Genomic DNA, 20,684 nt, shown 5'->3' with positions numbered 1-20,684 from the left:
ATGCATTAGTAACACTTCATTTTGCGTGGTTTTTATCCGTGCAAGGGACATTTGTTAGTTTTTGACCTAAATTTTTTATTCACCATCAGTTTCTGGACATTCGTGTTTGCATTACATGCAAGTTGCAAGTCACCACCTGGATTTAACTAAGCTAATAGGTACAAGCCTCCTATTGGATAATTACTGCATGGGTGATTATCTTTCAGCTGGCAACAAGTTATTTAACCCCAGCTGATGCAATGAGTAGCTTCTCATTTCTTAAACAACCATGTCTAAAGACACATCCTGTGGTCGTGGAAAAGATGTTAGTCTGTTTGAGAAGGGTCAAATCATTGGCATGCACCAAGCAGAGAAAACATCTAAGGAGATTGTAGAAACTACTAAAACTGGGTTAAGAACTGTCCAACGCGTTATTAAAAACTGGAAGGATAGTGGGGAACCATCATCTCTGAGGAAGAAATGTGGTTGGAAGTAAATCCTGATTGATCGTGATCACTTAAACATTTGGTGAAATCAAATCAAATCGAAGAAAAACAACGGTAGAACTCAGGGCTATGCTTAATAGTGAAAGTAAGAACATTTCCACACGTACAAAGTGAAGGGAACTCAAGGGATTGGGACTGAACAGCTGTGTAGCCTTAAGAAAACCACTAATCACTGAGGCTAACTGGGAAAAACAAAGGCTTCAATTTGCTAGGGAGCATAAAGATTGGACTCTGGAGCAATGGAAGAAGGTCATGTGGTCTGATGAGTCTAGATTTACCCTGTTCCAGAGTGATGGGGGGTAAGAAGAGAGGCAGACTGTCCCCATTTTGTCAGTCCCTGACTCAGTCTAATTCCTGCATAATCCAAAAACGGGCAACAGTGCAAATAAGGCAGTGGATAATGCCTGGACAGACAGCTACTTAATTGTTAAGGGTGCATATTGTGCTTTTCACTCAAAGCAGCCTTCAATCCTGCATAATTTTAAGTTTAAATGAACTGTCACTCTTCAGAGGTCTATGCTAAGCTGGGCCTGACTCCTTATGCTACTCAAAGAAACAGGATTGTCTTTGAGTTGTTTTTTGACGGTGTGACGGGAGCAAACATCACTAATGCTCCAAATATTGACCCGCTCCTCGAGTGTAAAGTTCAACCACGCTGAGCCGGAACAGGCCGAGTCTCGCAACTTGCCGCGACCTGCCAGAGACTTTTATGCTCGAACTAAAGAGGGGTGTGACGTAAATTCAGCTGAAAGTTTGAATAATTCAAACGAGTTTACCTCCGCTGTTTTGCATGTCCAGCACTTCCTCGACGTTAGCCTGGTGCATAGCGTTGTTTTTGTGTAGGTGTTCTGCACCTCGTGCAACACGAGCAGCTGGCTTCTCGTGTCAAACTACACCACCCCTCCCCCGCTCTGACTTTTTCCATCTCCCTGTCTCAAACAAAAGACCCTTGAAACATGAACTACACAAATCCGCCAAGTGTCTTTGATGGTCCAGTCAATTGTCTCAAACAGTAGAGGCCGTGGAAGAAGTGTATTAAACAATAGATTTAGCCTCAACATTAACAAAAGCTTCCACTCCACCTCACTGGTACACACCGATCAGCTACAACATTATGACCACTGACAGGAGAAGTAAATAACATTGACCATCTTCTGCTGGGAAACTTTTGGATCTGGCATTCATTGGTGTGGATGTTACTTAGACATGTAGCACCCACCTAGACCAGACCAGGCACCCTTACGCCCCCCATCCCATAGCAGTGACACTCCTTCATGGCAGCAGCCATCCCCAGCAGGACGCATCTCAAAAAAACATGAAGAACAGCACAAGGTGTTGACCTGGCCTCCAAATTCACTAGATCCCAAACTGATCAAGTATCTGTGGGATGATCCACAGAGGCCCCTCCCCTCAAAGGCCCCCCCCCACTAACAACATCCTGTTGCCAGACACCACAGGACACCCTCAGAAGGCCCATGTCCATTCTCTGATGGGTCACAACTGTTTTGGAGGCACAAGGGAGACCTACACAATATTGGGAAGGTGGTCATAATGTTACACCTGATTGGTGTACTGCCCTATAACTCCTAATATTAACATGGCATTAATGGATGGAAACCTACAGCATCCTTCAGGGTGATACGGTGTTGTCTATACACAAATAAAAAGTTTGGAAGGACATATCTGTGTTATCAACAGCTTTTTTTTTTAACTACAGTTAAAACAAAGATGGTCAATGGTCCAGACACATGAATACATACGATCGGCTCCGGTAACAAGAGTAAATGTGATCCAGGAGTCCAGAGTGGAGAGTAATTAAGAATGAATGAGAAAGGGCGGGGTGATGACGAGGGGCGATGAAGGTGTCAGGCCTAAACCGCTTGGGTTCCTGGAGTCTGGTGTCATTAAGTGGCGTCCGTCAGCACCAACTATTCTACTCTCTACATCAAACAAGCAACTTCTGACTTCTTTGAGACTCCAGATTCCAGTAGGTTCAAAGAACTTAGATTACATGTTGAATTAAAGAGGCTGTTATCTGGAACCATCCCGTACCTCAAGTTCTCTTCCTCTCAGACGTCATTGAAACAATTGGAACCAGACCAGGGCTGTCAAACACATTTTAGTTCAGGGGGGCCACATACAGCCCACTTTGATCTCAAGCCAAACTGGGTCAGTAGGATAACAGCGTGAAAACCTGCAAATAACAACAACTCCAGAAATACATGTGTTTGCATTTAATGAACTATCTCTCTGCATAACAGTTTCATGTTTAAGTGTAATTTCTGCACATTGCTGCCATCTGCTGCTCAGTTGTGAGTTTCAGCGCTGCCTCACATCCTCAACTCTGACTAAAACTGACTCTGACTTTTTTTTTTTATGTCGTTTTCACTCTTTGCAAATTCATCTCTCTGGCACTCGGACCTTCATGAATGTGCCAAACTGATGAGGCAAAGCGGAGAAAAAAATAATGGCCCACTCACATTTGATCTGATAATAAAAAAGAGAGAGAAGTCTCCTCGGATAAAACACCTCACATCTAGTTTTCTCTGAAACGCTTTAAATAATATTAAATAATGTCACAGACATTAGACTTCAGTGATCCGCAGAGGGGATTTACTTGGTCACAGTAGCTTAGTTGCATATAACAAAATACGAGAATCATGAGTAAAAAGAAAAACATAAAACAAAATAAAATCTAAATAAAATAAAAACATAAAAGAAAATAAAATCTACATAAAATAAAATAAAAACATAAAAGAAATCTAAATAAAATAAAATAAAAACAGAAAATAAAATTAAAAAATAGAATATAAATAAAAATCCAGTAAAATAAAATAAGCAAAAAATCTTTACAAAATTAGCATGTATTAGCACAATTAGCATACTGCATAGGTACGACAAATGATATGGTGCAATAATATGGATTATATATTGTGTGTACTTTTTTTTTGGCTTGTAAATTCATAGATACGGTATATTAGTATTCATAGATATATATACTTTATTTATCCTGAGGGAAATTCAGTTTCCAGTTGCTTCATCACACAGATACAGATATGAAAGATATTTAAGTTATATAACTCAGCCGGTAGTAATAGCTTCATTTATGTTCAGGCACTAGTAAAAGAAAAATAGGTGTAAAGCGTAAAAATAGAAATAGAATAAAAGTGAGCTACTGTGACCAAGCAAATACCCCCTTGAGGATAAATGAAGTCTAAGGAACCCAAAAAACTTGATTTCTGCAGCTGCATGCACCAAACAGCTTTAACAGTTTACTTTAGACATTTCCCCTCTGTCTTTACATCATGTACAGACACAGCTCTGCTTGAAGACTCACTTTCTTCTCCAGACATCAGTGAGATCAGCGTACAATCAGCCCGCTGTCTATTTATGGAACTAAAAGGTTTTCAGGAGCTATTTTTAAGGCTCCTACCTCATCAGCGTATTAAATAAAAACATTCCAACAGAGATCACTGCCAGAGACTGAGCTAAAAATACGCAAAAAAAGAAACTATAACTGGAAAGAACGACGAGGACAACGCTTCCAAAAATCACCTTTTATTCTGTTAATGGACGTTCATAATCAACCTGATCGGCACCTTCAAGCAAAGTCACGTAAAACAAAGTTAAGGCAGTCAATGAAACGAGCTTCACGCGGACAAAAAGCAGGTTTTTACAACAATGAGGCGCGGGAATGTCTCGGGAACAAAGAGGCATCGATTTAGATCAAATATTCAGACGAGCATAAATTATTAAAAAAAAAAAAACAGATGGCAGAAATTAGAAGAGTATTATTACAGTCTCCACATTTCACACTGATTCATGGCTTCCTCACCAAAATAACCATTTCCACCAACACAATCCAGAGGAAAACTACCTTAGAGCTCAACATCGTTTCTATGGAATCACTGCTTCATGTCAGGTTGGGGTCGTGTTTCTGCATCTGCAGCTGTGGCTGACGACTATATTGGCACTTCTACCGTTAATGCTTCAGTGCTTTATGTGCTAAGAAAAAAAAAAAAAAATACCAGAAATTCTCTAGAAAACACAGCTGTGTGTGTGCATCCCTGAGGTCCGACAAGTGTGTTGTGCATTTCCTGTTTCTCAAAGGTTTGAACGCATAGACTGTACATAAATATGGACTACACGTCTCCACTTCCTCGAATTGGTCAAACTGATGCAATTTTTTGGGGGATATGGGCGGCGCCATCTTACAACTTTGGAGCCAGAGTCTGATCAGTATGGTCCGAGAGTGGAACCACGTGGAGCCGTGATATCGATGCCCCGCCCCCACTTCCTCCAGACTCACTCGTGTTTTCATTTATTTAATACTACGCTCTGATCTACTTCCACCGGTTACAAGGAAATGTTGGATTATACACTGGACTTATTTTTAAATTTTTTGTTTTACAATTCTCACAGTCCCATGGGGACGGCTTTATGGAGCAATTGGCATGGCAACTGGTGGTCGCCATTATGTCACATCCTGTTTCTATAAAGTCAAATAACTAAAAGGAAACTTATCCAGAAAATATAGACTTGATCATGCATCAACATTATATTAACTACCAAAAACGACAGAAACCGTCTTTGAAAAAGATTATTTGACGTGTATTTGTTGTGTTTTAGTTTTGTCCCATGCATTATTATGGAGGGGAGGAGCTTATGACCTATACTACAGCCAGCCACCAGGGGGAGCTCTACTTGCTTTGACTTCACTTTTGAAAAGCAGTTCTGCCATCCATCTATGGTGAAGCGGCTCCAAAGTCGCAAGATGGCGCCGCCCATATCCTCGGAAAAACTAGCATCACTTTGGTGCATATTTATATACAGTGTATGCTTTGAAACCAGCCCTGTTTTATCCACTTTAGGTAGCTTCTTCTTTTTCATTTGGTGGAATACTGCCATCTGTGGACCGGTACGTTAACAGCTGGAATGTATTTTCACCTGTGCCCTCATTTGCTGACCAGATCACCCAGGAAATGGAATAATCCTCTGTACTAGTGTAGATGCAAATCTAATAAAAGGAAAGTATCGCCATCTCTGAACGCTTGTCTCACCGAGAGACAAAGTTAGGACTTAGCTACTCGTAGGAAGATGAAATACTGGAGGACTTCTGGTTAAAGGTGAACCAAAAACATTTTACCTCTGGCATCTACATTACATATGGTTACCGTTTATACACATTTCATCTATATTCAGCTGGCAAGACTAATAGCAGCATTCTCAACAATGAGAATATTGTTATATATGTAGTGGCTGTAAATCAACTTTCTGTCAATGGCTTTCAAGATTTTCATACAAAAACTAAAAAAAAAAAGAGAAGGGAAATTACTTGATTATTCTTGGAGGCTGTTCTCCAGCCAGCCGCTACATGAATTCACTACAGGTAAATTAAAAAACCGTTAATTTTCAGACATCTTGCGGATCATGTAGTTGAGGATCCCTCCGTGGTGGAAGTACGCCAGCTCCACGTCGGTGTCGAATCTCATCCGCACTTGGAACGTCTTCCCCGTGTCGAGCTGCCAGGGCGGGAGAAGAAAAAAAAAAAATCCACAATTCAAACTCTTTATTTAACAGAAGAAGCTACATCCTCGTTCAGGCCGTAACGTACCCTGACGTCGGCGGTCATCCTGGGCGTGAGCTGCTCGGGGATGACGACGGTGTAGCGCTCTCGGCCGGTCAGCCCCAGACTGTCGGCGGTGTCGCCCGGCATATACTCCAGAGGGATCACCCCCATCCCGACCAGGTTGCTCCGGTGGATCCGCTCGTAACTCTCGGCTAGAACGGCTTTAATGCCCTACGAGAAAAAAAACAAACCTTCATCAGAGAATGGAGTTTGCTCTTTTCAGTTCAATGCTGAGCTGACGTTATAGCAACAGAGCAAACTCCATCCACTGATAAACACCTATAGGAAGGTGCTATGTGGACCTTGAGTTACAGCTGAGGCTGACGGGAAGTGAAGCTCACCAGTAGAAAGGGACCCTTTGCCGCCCAGTCTCTGGAGCTCCCTGATCCGTACTCCTTCCCTGCCAAAATCATGAGCGGGACGCCGGACTGCCGGTACCTCTCTGCAGCATCGAACACATCCAGCTGGAAAACAGAGAGAGGAAACATGAAATGTTAGTACAATTCATGTTGACTTGATCAGTTTGGGATCTAGTGAATTTGGAGGCCGGGTCAACACCTTGTGATGCTGACTGATTGATTAATTGAAGTGTTTATTTCGAATATGCAAACCAAAATAAAAAAGAAAAGTAAGGCAAAACATTTAAATATACATATTCGAAAAGGAGTGAGAAGAAGAATAACTTATAAACTCCCACCCCCTTCTCTTTAAATAATCAATGACAATACCAAGCTTCCTTGCAACTAGTTTAGATATGCCTGATACTTCTAGATAAATAAAATATATTCCTGACTTGAATTACAAAAAAAACATAAAAAACAAACAAACAAAACAAAAAACCAAACATAATCTACATATACACTTAATACAATATACACACACACATACACACATGCACAAAGAGAAACAATAAAAAAAGAACAAAACAAAACAACAAAAACAAAGGAGACAATAACCTAATAACACTTAGTGCTACCCAACACCTCCCTCATCCCTGTACCTCTTAAAAATAGTGTCTTTGTACCTCGTTTTAAACCGTTTCATGTTTGGACATTGCTTCAACCCCATCGAAAACCTGTTAAAGTTAGATTAAAGTTTATTTTTCCCCTTAAATTATAACTCCCCTCGTGCATAATGAATAATTTCTGTATATTTATTGGCAAAAGATTATTTTTAGCTTTAAACATTATTTGAGTTGTTTGATATTCCACAATGTCTGTAAATTTTAGTAGCTTGGACAGTAGAAATAAAGAGTTTGTGTGTTCCTGATAGCCAACGTTGTGTATGATTCGTATTGCTCTTTTTTTGAATGGTGGTTAGTGGCTGTAGTGATGTTTTGTAGTTGTTGCCCCAAACCTCAGCACAGTACTGAAAATATGGTGAGACTAGGGAACAGTAAAGAGTGTGAAGTGATTTCTGATCCAAAACCTTTTTTGCTTTGTTTATTATTGCAATGCTTCTTGAGACTTTGGTTTGTACATGTTTGATATGTGATTTCCAATTGATTCTGTCATCTATGGTTACCCCCAAAAATTTAATTTCGTGACCTCTTTCTATTTTAACTCCCTCTAATTTTATTAATACCTCTGAATTCGGTGGACAATCACCAAAGACCATTAATTTTGTCTTGCTCAGATTTAATGATAACCTATTTCTGTCGAACCATATTTTTAGTTTGTTCATTTCTGTAGTGATGTCCTTTTGTAATTTTTGTAAGTTATCCCCAGAGCAGAAAATATTGTGTCATCAGCAAATAACACAAAATGCAACACTTTAGTGATTTTACATATATCATTAATATACAAAATGAAAAACTTGGGTCCCAACACTGACCCCTGTGGGACACCACAAGCAGTGTCCAAACAAGAAGAGACACTATCACCCAGTTTCACAAACTGCTGTCTCCCACTTAAATAACTTTTCACCCAATCCAGCACTATTCCCCTGATGCCATATCTTTCCAGCTTTTTGATTAATATTTCATGGTCAATTGTGTCAAAAGCCTTTTTTAAATCAATAAATACTCCAATAGCCTTTTGCTTACGGTCTATTGCATTTGTGATTTCTTCTATTGCCTCTATTATTGCCAATGATGTTGATCTTTTTGACCTGAACCCATACTGATTCTCAGCAAGAATGTTGTGTTTTTCTAAAAACATGTCCAATCTTTTGTTGAAGAGCTTTTCCAGTATTTTTGCAAATTGTTGGAGCAAGGAGACAGGTCTGTAGTTTGTGAAATGATGCTTTTTTCCAGCCTTGGTGGTCATAATGTTGTGGCTGATCGGTGTATAAGCTGGCACTACTAGTTGACAGAACATGAACAGGATCTTGAAAACATATTTCCCTGAACTGCATTTTGCCCTGCTGTGATGTTTTCTTGACTGAAGGTTAATCTTAAAAATAACGAGTACGTTGATATTAGCTCCTGAAGCTCTAAATGTTCTTTTTAAGTCAGCGGTAGAAAGGTGCTGCAGTCTGACCGTTTCGCCGGTCGGCAGGTGAATAGTCTGCGGCGCCTGCTTGTTGAGGAACTTGTTGAAGAGGCGGATGTTGGCGAACGTCCCTCTGGCCATGATGGCGTCGTTCCCTCGACGAGAGCCGTACGAGTTGTAGTCTCGAGGCGTCAAACTGTTAAGACACAAGCAGGAAGCGCAGACAGATTTCAATAAAGGCTTATTCCAGTTCCACTCAGAGTACTGTTTCTACTTGTTTTCTAAAAAATACTGATCAGGACATCTCTATTTTTTAGCAGAAGTTGACACACATGGAAGGTGACCCACGTAGCGACATAGCTTCTGTGGTCAAAGGCGGTCACGCTCACCCTTTGCTGGTCAGGAAGCGAGCTGCAGCGCTGTTCCTGGCGATGTTCCCCGCAGGAGAAATGTGGTCCGTGGTGACCGAGTCTCCCAAATTGAGCAGCACGTAGGCGTCTTGTATAGACTCAGGAGGCTGCAGGTCCATGGTCTGAATGGAGACAAGGTGATTCACAATGACAAAACAGTCTGATGCTAAAAGTATTTAGTTTAAATGCTTCGGAATCATCTCCATTATTAGCAGCACTAGTTCTATAATGAAATAATTTCTGGTTGTCCTGTGTCATGTCTACTTTGGAGAACACAGTCATCTTCAATATCTTAAGGCTCATTTAGGGTATTATTGGACATTGGTTGGTTACCGCCAACGTTTAAAACCAGACGTTTTATGCCTTCGATTGTTTTTAAACCACAGAGATTTAAAATTATTTTGAGAGTTGGTCAAAACCTGGAGGAAACGACTCCGGAGGTAACGTGAACTAGCCTAACTTTACAAGAGCTAGCTAGCAAAGTTAAATTTGCTAATACTTTATTTAATCTTACATTAATTTGTCCATAGAAAGCCACGTCTCAACAGCTTTATGTTTAGTATTCATGCACAGGATAACATCGCTGAATCGTTAAATTACCGTAATGATGCTAAATCCAATATTAGCGTCATTACGGTAATTTAAAGACGGACTGAATGAATTGTTTTAAATAGCTGGGACTGTATCATAATTACAATTTCTTATTGAGACAGTATCCTGCCTATACGCTTTCAGGTTTTATGTATTAGATTTTCACATTTATAAACTTGGAGATGGTGCGTATATTTACCAAACCGTCAAAGAACGGTGGTGACTTGATGTAGGTTGAGTTGGGGTCCCAGGTGTACAGCTTATCAGAGGGAGCCACCAGAGTGTTCCAGCGCTCGTTCACTTTCTGCAGCAAACAAACCAAAGCGAGACCCAAAGGAGAGGAACTTGTCAATCTTACGTCTACTGTACATTCACTCCACCCGACGAGCCAACGCTTACGCTACCTCGATCTTCTCATAGACCTCTTGGAACATCGAAGGAATGACGAACTGTCTCTCTACAGCCTGGATCTCCTCTCGCGAGGGCCAGATGTCCCTCAGGAAGACCTCTCTGCCTTCTGCGTTGGTGGCTACAGAAAGAGGACATTGCTTAAAAAGTCAGTTTTCAAGGTTTTAAGGACGTTTAATTCTTAAACACATCCGCAAATTCTACAAATTCTACAGCAGGGTCCAGGTGTGCTATGTTAGTAACATCCCGGAGCCTCTAGCCTGTTGCAGACACCAGTAGCTTAAAGGGGTCTGGTAGGTCTGTTTTACCGTCAGTGATGATAATAATGTGATTTCAGACGTAGTTAGTCCAAAAAAATTAATAAATAAATACTAAACTCACCAATGGGCTCATTGTCAAAGTCTATCCTCACGGTGCCGGCTATCGCGTAGGCAATGACCAGCGGTGGAGAGGCCAGGTAGTTGGCTCTGGTGTTGGGGTGAACTCGGCCTTCAAAGTTTCTGTTTCCCGACAGGATACCTGCAGCAACCAGATCCCCCTGAGGCACAAATCAATGGAATTAATTGCTATTAGCCTAGCTGGATAAACAACAAGAACGCTTTTCAAAAACTCTGAAGAAAGGCAACTGGACTTGTAGAGTTTCTTGAAGATGTTCTACCACTCATCAAAGTATATGTTCTTATTTAAACACCAACTCGTCCACCAGTATTTTACAACTGAAGAAGATACTTAGACGAAACCTCTTCCTGAAAGTCCAGTTGCCTTTATTTAATGCTTTTGGATATATACCATGACCTGGGTGACTTTATGACCACCTTCCTAATATTATGTAGGTCCTTCTGAGGTGTCCTATGGTGTCTGGCAACACAGTGTTATTAGTGGGGGGCCTTTGAGGGGAGGGGCCTCTTTGGATCATCCCACAGATACTTGATCAGTTTGGGATCTAGTGAATTTGGAGGCCAGGTCAATACCTTGTGATGTTCTTCAAGTTTTATTGAGTTGTTCCTAAAGCGTTTTTGTTTATGGCTGCCTCCTGCTGGGGATGTCTGCTGCCATCAAGGCGTGTCATTGCTATGGGGTGGGGGTGCCTGGTCTGGTCTAGGTGGGTGCTACATGTCTAAGTAACATCCACACCAATGAATGAATTCCAGGTCCAAAAGTTTCCCAGCAGAACACTGAATTGTCACAAGATGGTCAATGTTGTTTACTTCTCCTGTCAGTGGTCATAATGTTATGCCTGATCGATGTATAATGATTGGTACCTTGGTTATGGCCTCCACCACTGGCTCTGGGAGCGGTCCACTGTTTCCGATGCACGTCATGCAACCGTAGCCAACAACATCAAATCTAAAAGAGACAGAACCACTTGATTCGTGTGCAGCGAACGTGGGATTGAAACACACGTCCAGTGAAAAACAATCATTTGAGCAACTCACCCCATCTGGGAGAGGTAGTCCATGACACCGCTCTCTTTTAGGTAGTAGGTGACTACTCCACTGCCGGGTGACAGGCTGGTCTTTATGTACGGATTCACACTCAAACCCAGTTCTATTGCTTTTTTTGCAAGGAGTCCTAAAAAAAAAAAGAATAAAGAGTTTATCCTTCAGTCAGTCAGTCGCAGTGTCTAGCATATATAAACCAACAATAAACCCCACAGCACGCATTAGATTTCATTATAACTAGTATAGCCACCTGCTCCGAGCATGACAGACGGGTTGCTGGTGTTGGTGCAGCTGGTGATGGCGGCGATGACCACCGAGCCGTGGCTCAGCGTGTACTCTTTTCCATTGAACTGGAAGGGGACGGCGGTGTTGTGTCGCTCGGGGGCCACCTGGAAACCCTTGAACCCTTGCTGTAGACGTCACATACGGTAAAAAACAAATTAACACACGACCAGGGCAAATAAAGTAACTAGAACTAACATAGAGACACTAACGGTAGCCTTTATGACGATCATAAAGCCGATTCAGGGTCAAGATTATTAATTTATTTTAAAACTCAGTGCCTCTTTAGTAGATACTGTAAGTAATGTCTTCCTCCATTAAATCACGTGAGGCCCTATGCAGTGATTCCCACACAATGCTAACAGTATGGCGGCCCGCTAGCATCTTATTTGCTCCACCATGGTCTAATAATGAATCGGAAATATTTTTTTCAAACAACATCGTGCTTACGTCCTCTCAAAACCTGCTCTGTTCTGAATTTAACCTGACGGACAAAACGGCTCGGACAACTCACGTAGCATGTGAAGCTATTTGTCCGCTAATACAAATTTTCTGTTGCCACTACTTTTTAAAAACCCGATGTTTGTGCTTTGGATGTTTTTAGACCACGGAGATTTAGAATTATTTAAACAGAGTCGGTCAAAACCCGAAGGAAACGACTCCAGACGCGAGACATGAGCTAGCTTAACGTTATAAGCACTAGCTAGCAAAGTTAGCTTGAAAAGTCAAAGGGGAACTTTTTTTTTTTTTTTTTTACAACCCGGGACCTTTTGTTATCGCACTAGCGTACGATAACAAAATATTGGTGAAATGAAAGAGTTTCGCGGCAGATAAAGTGTTATTTTGAGGCTGCATTTCGGTGCCCCATTCACTCCCACTATATGGATATACGCGGATCTAAATATCTCCCGAAGGACTACAAATTACACAAAAGTTATATGGGTGAGTAAACAACCGTATTTCATGCCAGAAATAAGGTCCAGGTTGTAAAAAACAGTAGTTACCTTTTAAGGAAGTAGAACCCCAACACTTACAAAAGCATGTGTGCCTAAGGCTTCTTCACATAATGAAGCCCAGAGGCTATAGCCTTTGTGGTGCGTTCATGTGCAGCTTTTTGGCCCGTACACAACATTGGTTTGGTGTGCAGGTTTAGAAAGTTTAATAACTGAGGGCATACCAGAACCTACCTTTTGTCCCAGGCAGGTTTCAAAGTCTGTTTTCATTTCCGAAACAGGGATCCTGTCCTGAGGTCTTTTAGGACCACTACAACAAGGAAGCACAGTGCTCAGATCCAACTGTTCAACCTGAAGACACAGAGACAGAGAGCAGTAGTGAGTAACCGGTGATAAAACACAGAGAACATTTTGAGGCGAGGCAGAGGCCGACCTGAGTGAAATCTGGATCCTGAGACTCGTCGTTGTAGTCCCTGTACATGCCCACTTTCTTCAGGTAATCCGCAATGTAGGCCAGCTTTTCCGGTTCTCGCCCTGAAACCGGACAAAAAGGAGGCACGGTAAAGATCAAACGTGGCGTTCGATGATGGCTCCACATGTCCAACGTACAGATGGACACTCACCGGTCTGCTGGAGGTACTGAATGCTGACGTCGTCCACGGGGAAGAAAGCGGCGGTGGCCCCGTACTCCGGACACATGTTGGCGATGGTGGCCCTGTCGGCGATGGACAGCTGAGCCACACCCGGGCCAAAGAATTCCACAAATTTCCCCACGACGCCCACCTGACGTAGGTGCTGACGGTGCAGAAGGGGGGCAAGAAGAGATGTGGTGAATAAAACCATCAACGCTCGTGTTGTAAAAGTTGCACAAAAAAAGTTCGTACTAACTTTAGTGACAGTGAGGACGATATCGGTGGAGGTGATGAATTTGTCTGGGGTCCCAAACAGCTTGTATCCCACCACCGCCGGCAACACCATGCTTATCGGCTGACCCAGCATAACAGCCTCCGCTTCAATTCCACCCACACCTGATGGTTGGAGGAAAACTTTATTCAGGACTTAACACGTTTAGGGTGGTAGTGTCCAGGTCGACTGGTTCCTTGATATGTCCGACTAAATTCTTAATGGTCAGACAACCGAATGAAGACCGCTACGACTAAGTTACTCGAAGCTGACTGACTCGGAGTCTGCCCTAAACTACACCAATCAGCCACAATATTATGACCACTGACAGGAGAAAGCATTGACCATCTTGTGTAAATCCAATGTTCTGCTGGGAAACTTTTGGACCTGGCATTCATTCATTGGTGTAGACATGTAGCACCCACCTAGACCAGACCAGGCACCCCCACCCCATAGCAATGACACTCCTTGATGGCAGCAGCCATCCCCAGCAGGACGTAGCCACAAAAACGCTTTAAGAACAACTCAAAAAACATGAAGAACAGCACAAGGTGTTGACCTGGCCTCCAAATTCACTAGATCCCAAAGTGATCAAGTATCTGTGGGATGATCCACAGAGGCCCCTGCCCTCAAAGACCCCCCACTAACAATGTCCTGTTGCCAAACACTACAGGACACCCTCAGAGAGCCCAAGTCCATTCTCTGATGAGGTAAAAGTGTTTTGAAGGCACAAGGGAGACCTACACAATATTAGGAAGGTGGTCATAATGTTATGCCTGATCGATGTACATAATGCGGTGCAATATATTTGCACGGACTGCTGCTGAAAATGAAACTGAGAGAGGCAGAGAGTCTAAACATTGTATAAGAGCCTAAAAAGACAACATGATGAATATTAAGAAGGTGTATTTCTTTCTCCAAACTGACTGCTCTACTGTACTCTAGAAGTTAAACTACCCTGACTTAAGTGTTAAATACATACGGCATTATCTTACCCCAGCCCAGGACGCCCAGGCCATCAATCATGGTAGTGTGGGAGTCAGTTCCCACCAAACTGTCCGGGTAGAAAAATCCATCGTTCTTAAACACAACCCGGGCCAAGTACTCCAGGTTGACCTGGTGAACGATTCCCGAACCCGGAGGAATGATGCGCATGTTCCTGAAGGCTTTAGAGCCCCACTGGGAATAAACAGAGAAGAGGAATCACATTTATGCACTGAAGTGGCCGCAACACGGTTAAAACCTAGCAGATATGGACGCAATTTAATACCTTTAAAAACTGAAATCTTTCTTTGTTGCGGTCAAACTCTAGGTCCTGGTTTTTTTGGAGGCTATCAGACCTAAAGGAAAAAAAATAAAAGCAAGATTAGCAGTCATAATGTTATGTCTGACTGGTGTAAATGGTGGTCATAGTGTAGTTATTTCCATACTAATGCATCATCTACAACAGGGGTGTCAAACATATGGCCCGTGGGCCAAAACCGGCCCACCAGAGGGTCCAATCTGGCCCATCGGATGAATTTGTACAAAAGTAGAAGACATTTTCCGTATTCGAGAGGGTTGAATACTTGTCAGGAGGCTGGAGTCTATCCCAGCTGTCATTGGGCGAGAGGTGGGGGTACACCCTGGACAGGGCCAGTCTGTAGCGGGACAGCCCTTGTAGCTTTATCTATAAAAGTAACTGCTATACCTAATTTGTCCACTAGGGGTTGCACTGATTTAGTAAGAGTTGTGGACTTAACACAACACTACACAACAAAACAGACCCAGAACTAAACTAAATGACAGCAATGCGTTGAAATAGCACTTATGTATCTTAAATGTTATTGCCGTTATATTACTGGCCCAGCCCACTTGAGATGAAATTGGGCTGTATGTGACCCAGTGAACTAAAATGAGTTGTGACACCCCTGACCTATAGACTCATGGTGCGATGGTGGTCCTACGCTAGAACGACTCTGACGACCATGGTCTTACTTCCTGTTAAAGTCCACTTGGATGGAATGGTCAATGACGAGGTCGGCGGGGCAAATCGGGTTTATCTTCTCTGGGTCGCCGCCGAGTTTCATGACTGCATCGCGCATGGCTGCAAAGTCCACCACGGCAGGGACACCGCTGAAAAAGAGAGTTCAAGCACACTCACCTCACCGTTCAGAATAAATGAACATGACATTTTGTGGTGAATAATAGGATTTAAAGTTTGAAATAGTTTCTGAATTCTTGGACTTTAGGTTAAAACGTTTCATTATGAGATAATGTTTGAATAAAAGTCTGAAAGTTCAGTTCAGAAAATAATAAATAGGCCAAATCTGTGACGTGATGATGCAAAGAAAGAGTCCGGACATACGTGAAGTCTTGGAGGATGACGCGGGCCGGCCTAAACGGCACCTCCACGGTTTGCATCTGGGTCTGCCTCCAGTTAAGGATGCTTTCCACATCTGAGCGCTTCACGAGGAACTCGTCGCAGTTTCTGACGGCCGACTCCAGGAGGACCCGGATGGAGAAGGGTAAACGGTCTGAGGAGGAGATTGACAGTGAAGGACTCTCTCAAGACAGAGTGATAAGAGGTTTCATAACCGTTAAAAGATTTTACGCTACCATATCTGGGATCTCCGAGCTTGGTGAGATTGAAAAACTGTTGTGTTGGGTCACTGGGGTCCAGAGGCTCAACTATGTGTTGAAAAGGGTTCACAGTTGCCGACATCCTCCTCTGTGTGTCAAGTACAAAGTACTAAAAGAAGAAATATGAACAATATAAGCCGGTTAGAAACAGGATGTCATGAAGATAATATAACTAAAAATATTCATCAACTACAATAGTACTGCAGGACATAGACGCCGTGACCTACGTACGTAGCCTACGCCAGTGCGAGACATTTATACGCTCGCCACCCAAACACTAGTTGGCGCGTCGTCTTTTTTGGCAGTCGGGTTAATATTTGTGTTTCTACTTCCTGCTTCGCTTTCAACAATGGCGACTGAAACGTTCGCCAAAATTTCGCCAAAGCCGTACAAACGTTTGTGCCTCCGAACCTCCTCAGTTAACCTTTCCTCGATGTGTTCCATCTTTATTGATCCAAAACAACTGATTCGAAAATTACGGAGATGGAGAAGCAGCTGGAAATACTAAAGCAGGAAACATGCTACTACCGAGCGGACCAATCACAGCTCTTGTGGTCTGTGTCGAAATACATGATTATTTGACGCCGCATCACCCTGACATTCATGCAGCCTCCATCATGGTCAGTAAGTTAACTAGCAAGTCATTAGTCTTACCTAAGTTCTTTAAAAGTTGCTGTTATGCGCTACATGAAGTTATTGCCTACTCACTTTTTACTGACACATATTTAACCAGTAGCCTATAATGGATTAGCATTTAGCAAACTAAAACTGTCCATAAATGTAGTTCCTGGAACGAATCCTTCTTGTGTACAAGTCCAAATACAAAGTAATACAGTGAACCGTTCAAGCTGCAACCCTGCAATTGATTGACTAAGATTCAAAATGTTATTCTGCTTCAAAATGTGTTAATGGTTTTACCTCATTATGCACTGGCAGACAAGTTATCTCAGGAATATGTGTTCAGGCTTTGTGCTGCTTCTGAACAGCCGTGTTTATTGGGCTTTAATTTATGAATTTTGTTTATCCTACAGAGACCCTGCGTCCTCATATGGGGACATTAAGTTTTAGGTCTGTGGCAGCTTATTCTGCTTCAATCAGACCTGTTGTCCTCATAACTAGACACTTCAGTCTGCCGTCTAGTGGCAGCAAAAGGTAAATACACTGATCGGTGTTAAAACATGTTAGCTAGCATTTCCGCAGATTCATTCTACAGACGATCACGGGACAAAAGTGGACATGGTACAAAACCTCATCAAGTTTTACGGTTGAAACTTGTTTATTTATGCTTATAAACTTGATATGACACGCAAATTTACCAAATTCTATCAATAATAACAAGCTACAATGTCACTAATTAGCAAGTACTCGTTTGAGGACACTGGGACTTCATTGTTTGCAATCCTGTCTTTGCTTAAATATGAACAGTTTTGAACAGTTTTATATTTGAGCAATGAAGAACAGCGTTTGCGATCCTGTCTTTGCACAGCAATGCTCAGGTTTTGAAATAAATGGTTTTATAATTTGTTAAAAACAAAAGCTCGGGTCTCAGGAGGCTAAAGACGCCAGTAGGGATGTTGTTATTGCAGTTTGACTGAATGTAGTAATTAAAAGCGGACAAAAATGCAAAGACTTTTTGTCGGCTAAATCTATGACGGATAAAAATGACTAATAATCTTACTCGTCTGAAGACTGAGACTAAATCCAGCGCCGGTGCAAAGAGGGTTAACTGCTAGTCTACAATCTTTCCACAGTGTACAAATGGATTAACTTGAATTGCAGTGCATGCATGTCGGAGCCGGGGGTGGTGGGTGGGGGGGTCAGTGGACTTTTAGCCCATGCTTTAGAAAACCTTGCATAACTCAGCCTCCTAAAGCAATCTGACGAAATCTTAACAGGGGAAAAAAAATGCGCAGCTAAACGTGTGACAAGCCGCCCTTGTCATATGCAAACCACAGAAACTAAACAGCAATCCAGGCAATCTGTTTCGGGCCGCATGTGATTTCCTTGAGAGCAGCGCTATCTGTGTGAAAGGTGAAAGAGCACTCGACTGGGCCTGCACATCCTGAATGTCCACATAGTTGGCTGGTTGGCCGCAACGCCAGTCTGCACCTCCAGTGCCAGGTGCAAAAGTCAAACTGGTGATACTGACGTTACTGTGGGAGCCAGGTAACGTGGCCGGAGCAACCTGCACACCGGCAACGTCCCAATGTCACAGAGTGTGATGACACAGCAATAATTAACATGCTGCATCTGTTAATGCACCGATAATGACTACTTCTATGGGACTGCATATCAGATCAACCAAAAACTGACATTTAATGTTGACATTTGTAGTTTGTGCAACCTCTGACCAAATAGTTCCTCATTTAAAACTTTTCCAAGTTTACTTTTACTAGGGTAAAGTTCTTCTATGGTTCTGTTTAGACAAGATTTTGTGGAAAAGTCTTGTATACTACTGAAAAATATAAATATATTTATATATATATCGATTTGGCATCAGTAAAAAAAAAGCTAGTATAGAATAAACCAGCCCATAAACTAAATACTAAAAACTAACATACCTTTTTTATTCTTTAATTCTGCTTATATTCTAATCAAAACATATATTTTATGTGGTATTTTGCTTAACTTCTTAATCTTCTAACCACCCTCATCCTCTTCTCTGTGCTTCATTCATATTTAACAGGCCTGTGTTAGCATTAGCTTCCTCGTCAAACATACACACAAACACAGAGCACAAGACGTTTAGCATGCATGCTAACGCGGAAGTCGGCCACCAGCGCTGGCGACGGTTAAACGAGACGTTTGACTAAATGTCCTCGGATGTTATTCACTTACTTCTCTGTGCAGTAGAGGGGATACAGCAGAGCACGACCGTGAGTTGCCTCCACACTGACAGCCAGCTAATGTCAAAGTCCTTGTTGTTTGTTCCGCCACTAGTAAAAACACTGACAACTTCCGGTTAGAGTTTCAGAATAAAAGCAACCTCTCCTAAAATAAACAAACAAGAAAAGCATTTAAGAGAACTTACACGGTAACTGTTTTCTCTTGGGATTATATTAATGAATTGGCAATTTGAAAGCGTGATAATATACACATACTTCTCTTAATATCTTTTATAAAAACTACTTGCTCTTTAAATGCAGAGATGACGTCATCTGGTGCGTGCTAACGTGCACGTGACACCTCGTGACACATCGTGATGACATCATCATGACGTCATCGAGTTACCAGCAAAAGTTTTTAAATAGGACTCACTAATAGTTTGTAGAGTAGACTGGAAGGATCCCCGGACAAGGGATCAAATCCAGGACAGGAACCCAGGACAAGGGATCAAATCCAGGACAAGAACCCCGGACAAGGGATCAAATCCAGGATAGGAACCCAGGACCAGGGATCAAATCCAGGACAGGAACCCAGGACAAGGGATCAAATCCAGGACAGGAACCCAGGACCAGGGATCAAATCCAGGACAGGAACCCCGGACAAGGGATCAAATCCAGGACAGGAACCCAGGACAAGGGATCAAATCCAGGACAGGAACCCCGGACAAGGGATCAAATCCAGGATAGGAACCCCGGACAAGGGATCAAATCCAGGACAGGAACCCAGGACAAGGGATCAAATCCAGGACAGGAACCCCGGACAAGGGATCAAATCCAGGACAGGAACCCAGGACAAGGGATCAAATCCAGGACAGGAACCCCGGACAAGGGATCAAATCCAGGACAAGAACCCAGGACAAGGGATCAAATCCAGGACAGGAACCCAGGACAAGGGATCAAATCCAGGACAGGAACCCAGGACAAGGGATAAAATCCAGGATAGGAACCCAGGACCAGGGATCAAATCCAGGACAGGAACCCAGGACCAGGGATCAAATCCAGGATAGGAACCTCGGGATTGCATCCAGGATAGGAACCCAGGACCAGGGATTGTATCCAGGATAGGAACCCAGGACCAGGGAGTGAATCCAGGATAGGAACCAAGGACCAGGGACTGAATCCAGGATATGAACCCCGGACCAGGGATTGAATCCAGGATAGGAACCCCGGACCAGGGACTGAATCCAAGATCCTCAAATAAAGACTTCCCAAACAGCTACGGCGAACAGTTCAGATATTTATTGTTGGACATTCTTATAGTGAAAAAAAGCCACCTTTACATTATAACAAGATGATTTTGTTTGTCAGTACCACTGTTCAGGTCACGCTGACCTTAATCTCAGAGTTATGGAAAAAAGTTATAACCACCAAAAGTGTTCAAATCCTCTTCTGGAGTCATGATAGCGAGTTTTGAACTTGTTTTAGTATTTATAATTTTTGTGTGTTTAGTTTTGTCTTTCCTTCTCGGTTCCTCTTTTATTTTGACAGTTCATTATTCTTTGTATGTTGATTACTTCCTGTTTTAATCTGAAAGGTTCTTTGCCTCTGTGTCTTTCTGGTAGTTTTGCTTCCCCTTGTGGTTCCTAATTAGCTTCACCTGTGTTGTTTCTCCAGCTTTGCTCCTGGATGTTTTACCCTTGCT

At 42.5% G+C, this 20,684-nt stretch overlaps 1 protein-coding gene across 2 annotated transcripts; it reads right to left on the bottom strand.

Moving 5' to 3' along the window:
- Positions 1-4,027: 4,027 nt before the first annotated feature.
- aco1 (aconitase 1, soluble) lies at positions 4,028-19,086 on the bottom strand. 2 transcript variants are annotated; one of them, XM_084546758.1, is made up of 21 exons: positions 18,996-19,086; positions 16,134-16,266; positions 15,883-16,051; positions 15,513-15,650; positions 14,806-14,875; positions 14,531-14,714; positions 13,521-13,660; positions 13,256-13,427; positions 13,066-13,166; positions 12,867-12,983; positions 11,648-11,807; positions 11,392-11,527; positions 11,218-11,302; positions 10,337-10,493; positions 9,952-10,076; positions 9,747-9,851; positions 8,936-9,078; positions 8,595-8,742; positions 6,456-6,578; positions 6,100-6,285; positions 4,028-6,007 (listed from the first exon to the last, which is right to left on the bottom strand). In XM_084546758.1, exons 2-21 carry the CDS (start codon positions 16,237-16,239, stop codon positions 5,891-5,893), a joined length of 2,682 nt encoding a protein of 893 aa, XP_084402884.1. In that variant the 5' UTR covers positions 16,240-16,266; positions 18,996-19,086; the 3' UTR covers positions 4,028-5,890. The 2 variants fall into 2 exon arrangements, with proteins under 2 accessions (XP_084402884.1, XP_084402883.1); XM_084546757.1 differs by lacking the exons at positions 4,028-6,007; positions 6,100-6,285; positions 6,456-6,578 and having other exon boundaries at positions 6,629-8,742.
- Between the last annotated feature and the right edge of the window lie 1,598 nt (positions 19,087-20,684).

This window comes from Chelon labrosus (assembly GCF_963514085.1).
Source record: "Chelon labrosus genome assembly, chromosome: 1".
NCBI classification, from domain to species: domain Eukaryota; kingdom Metazoa; phylum Chordata; class Actinopteri; order Mugiliformes; family Mugilidae; genus Chelon; species Chelon labrosus.
Note: the sequence above shows the minus strand (reverse complement) of the source record. Positions and strands in the feature narration are given on the sequence as shown.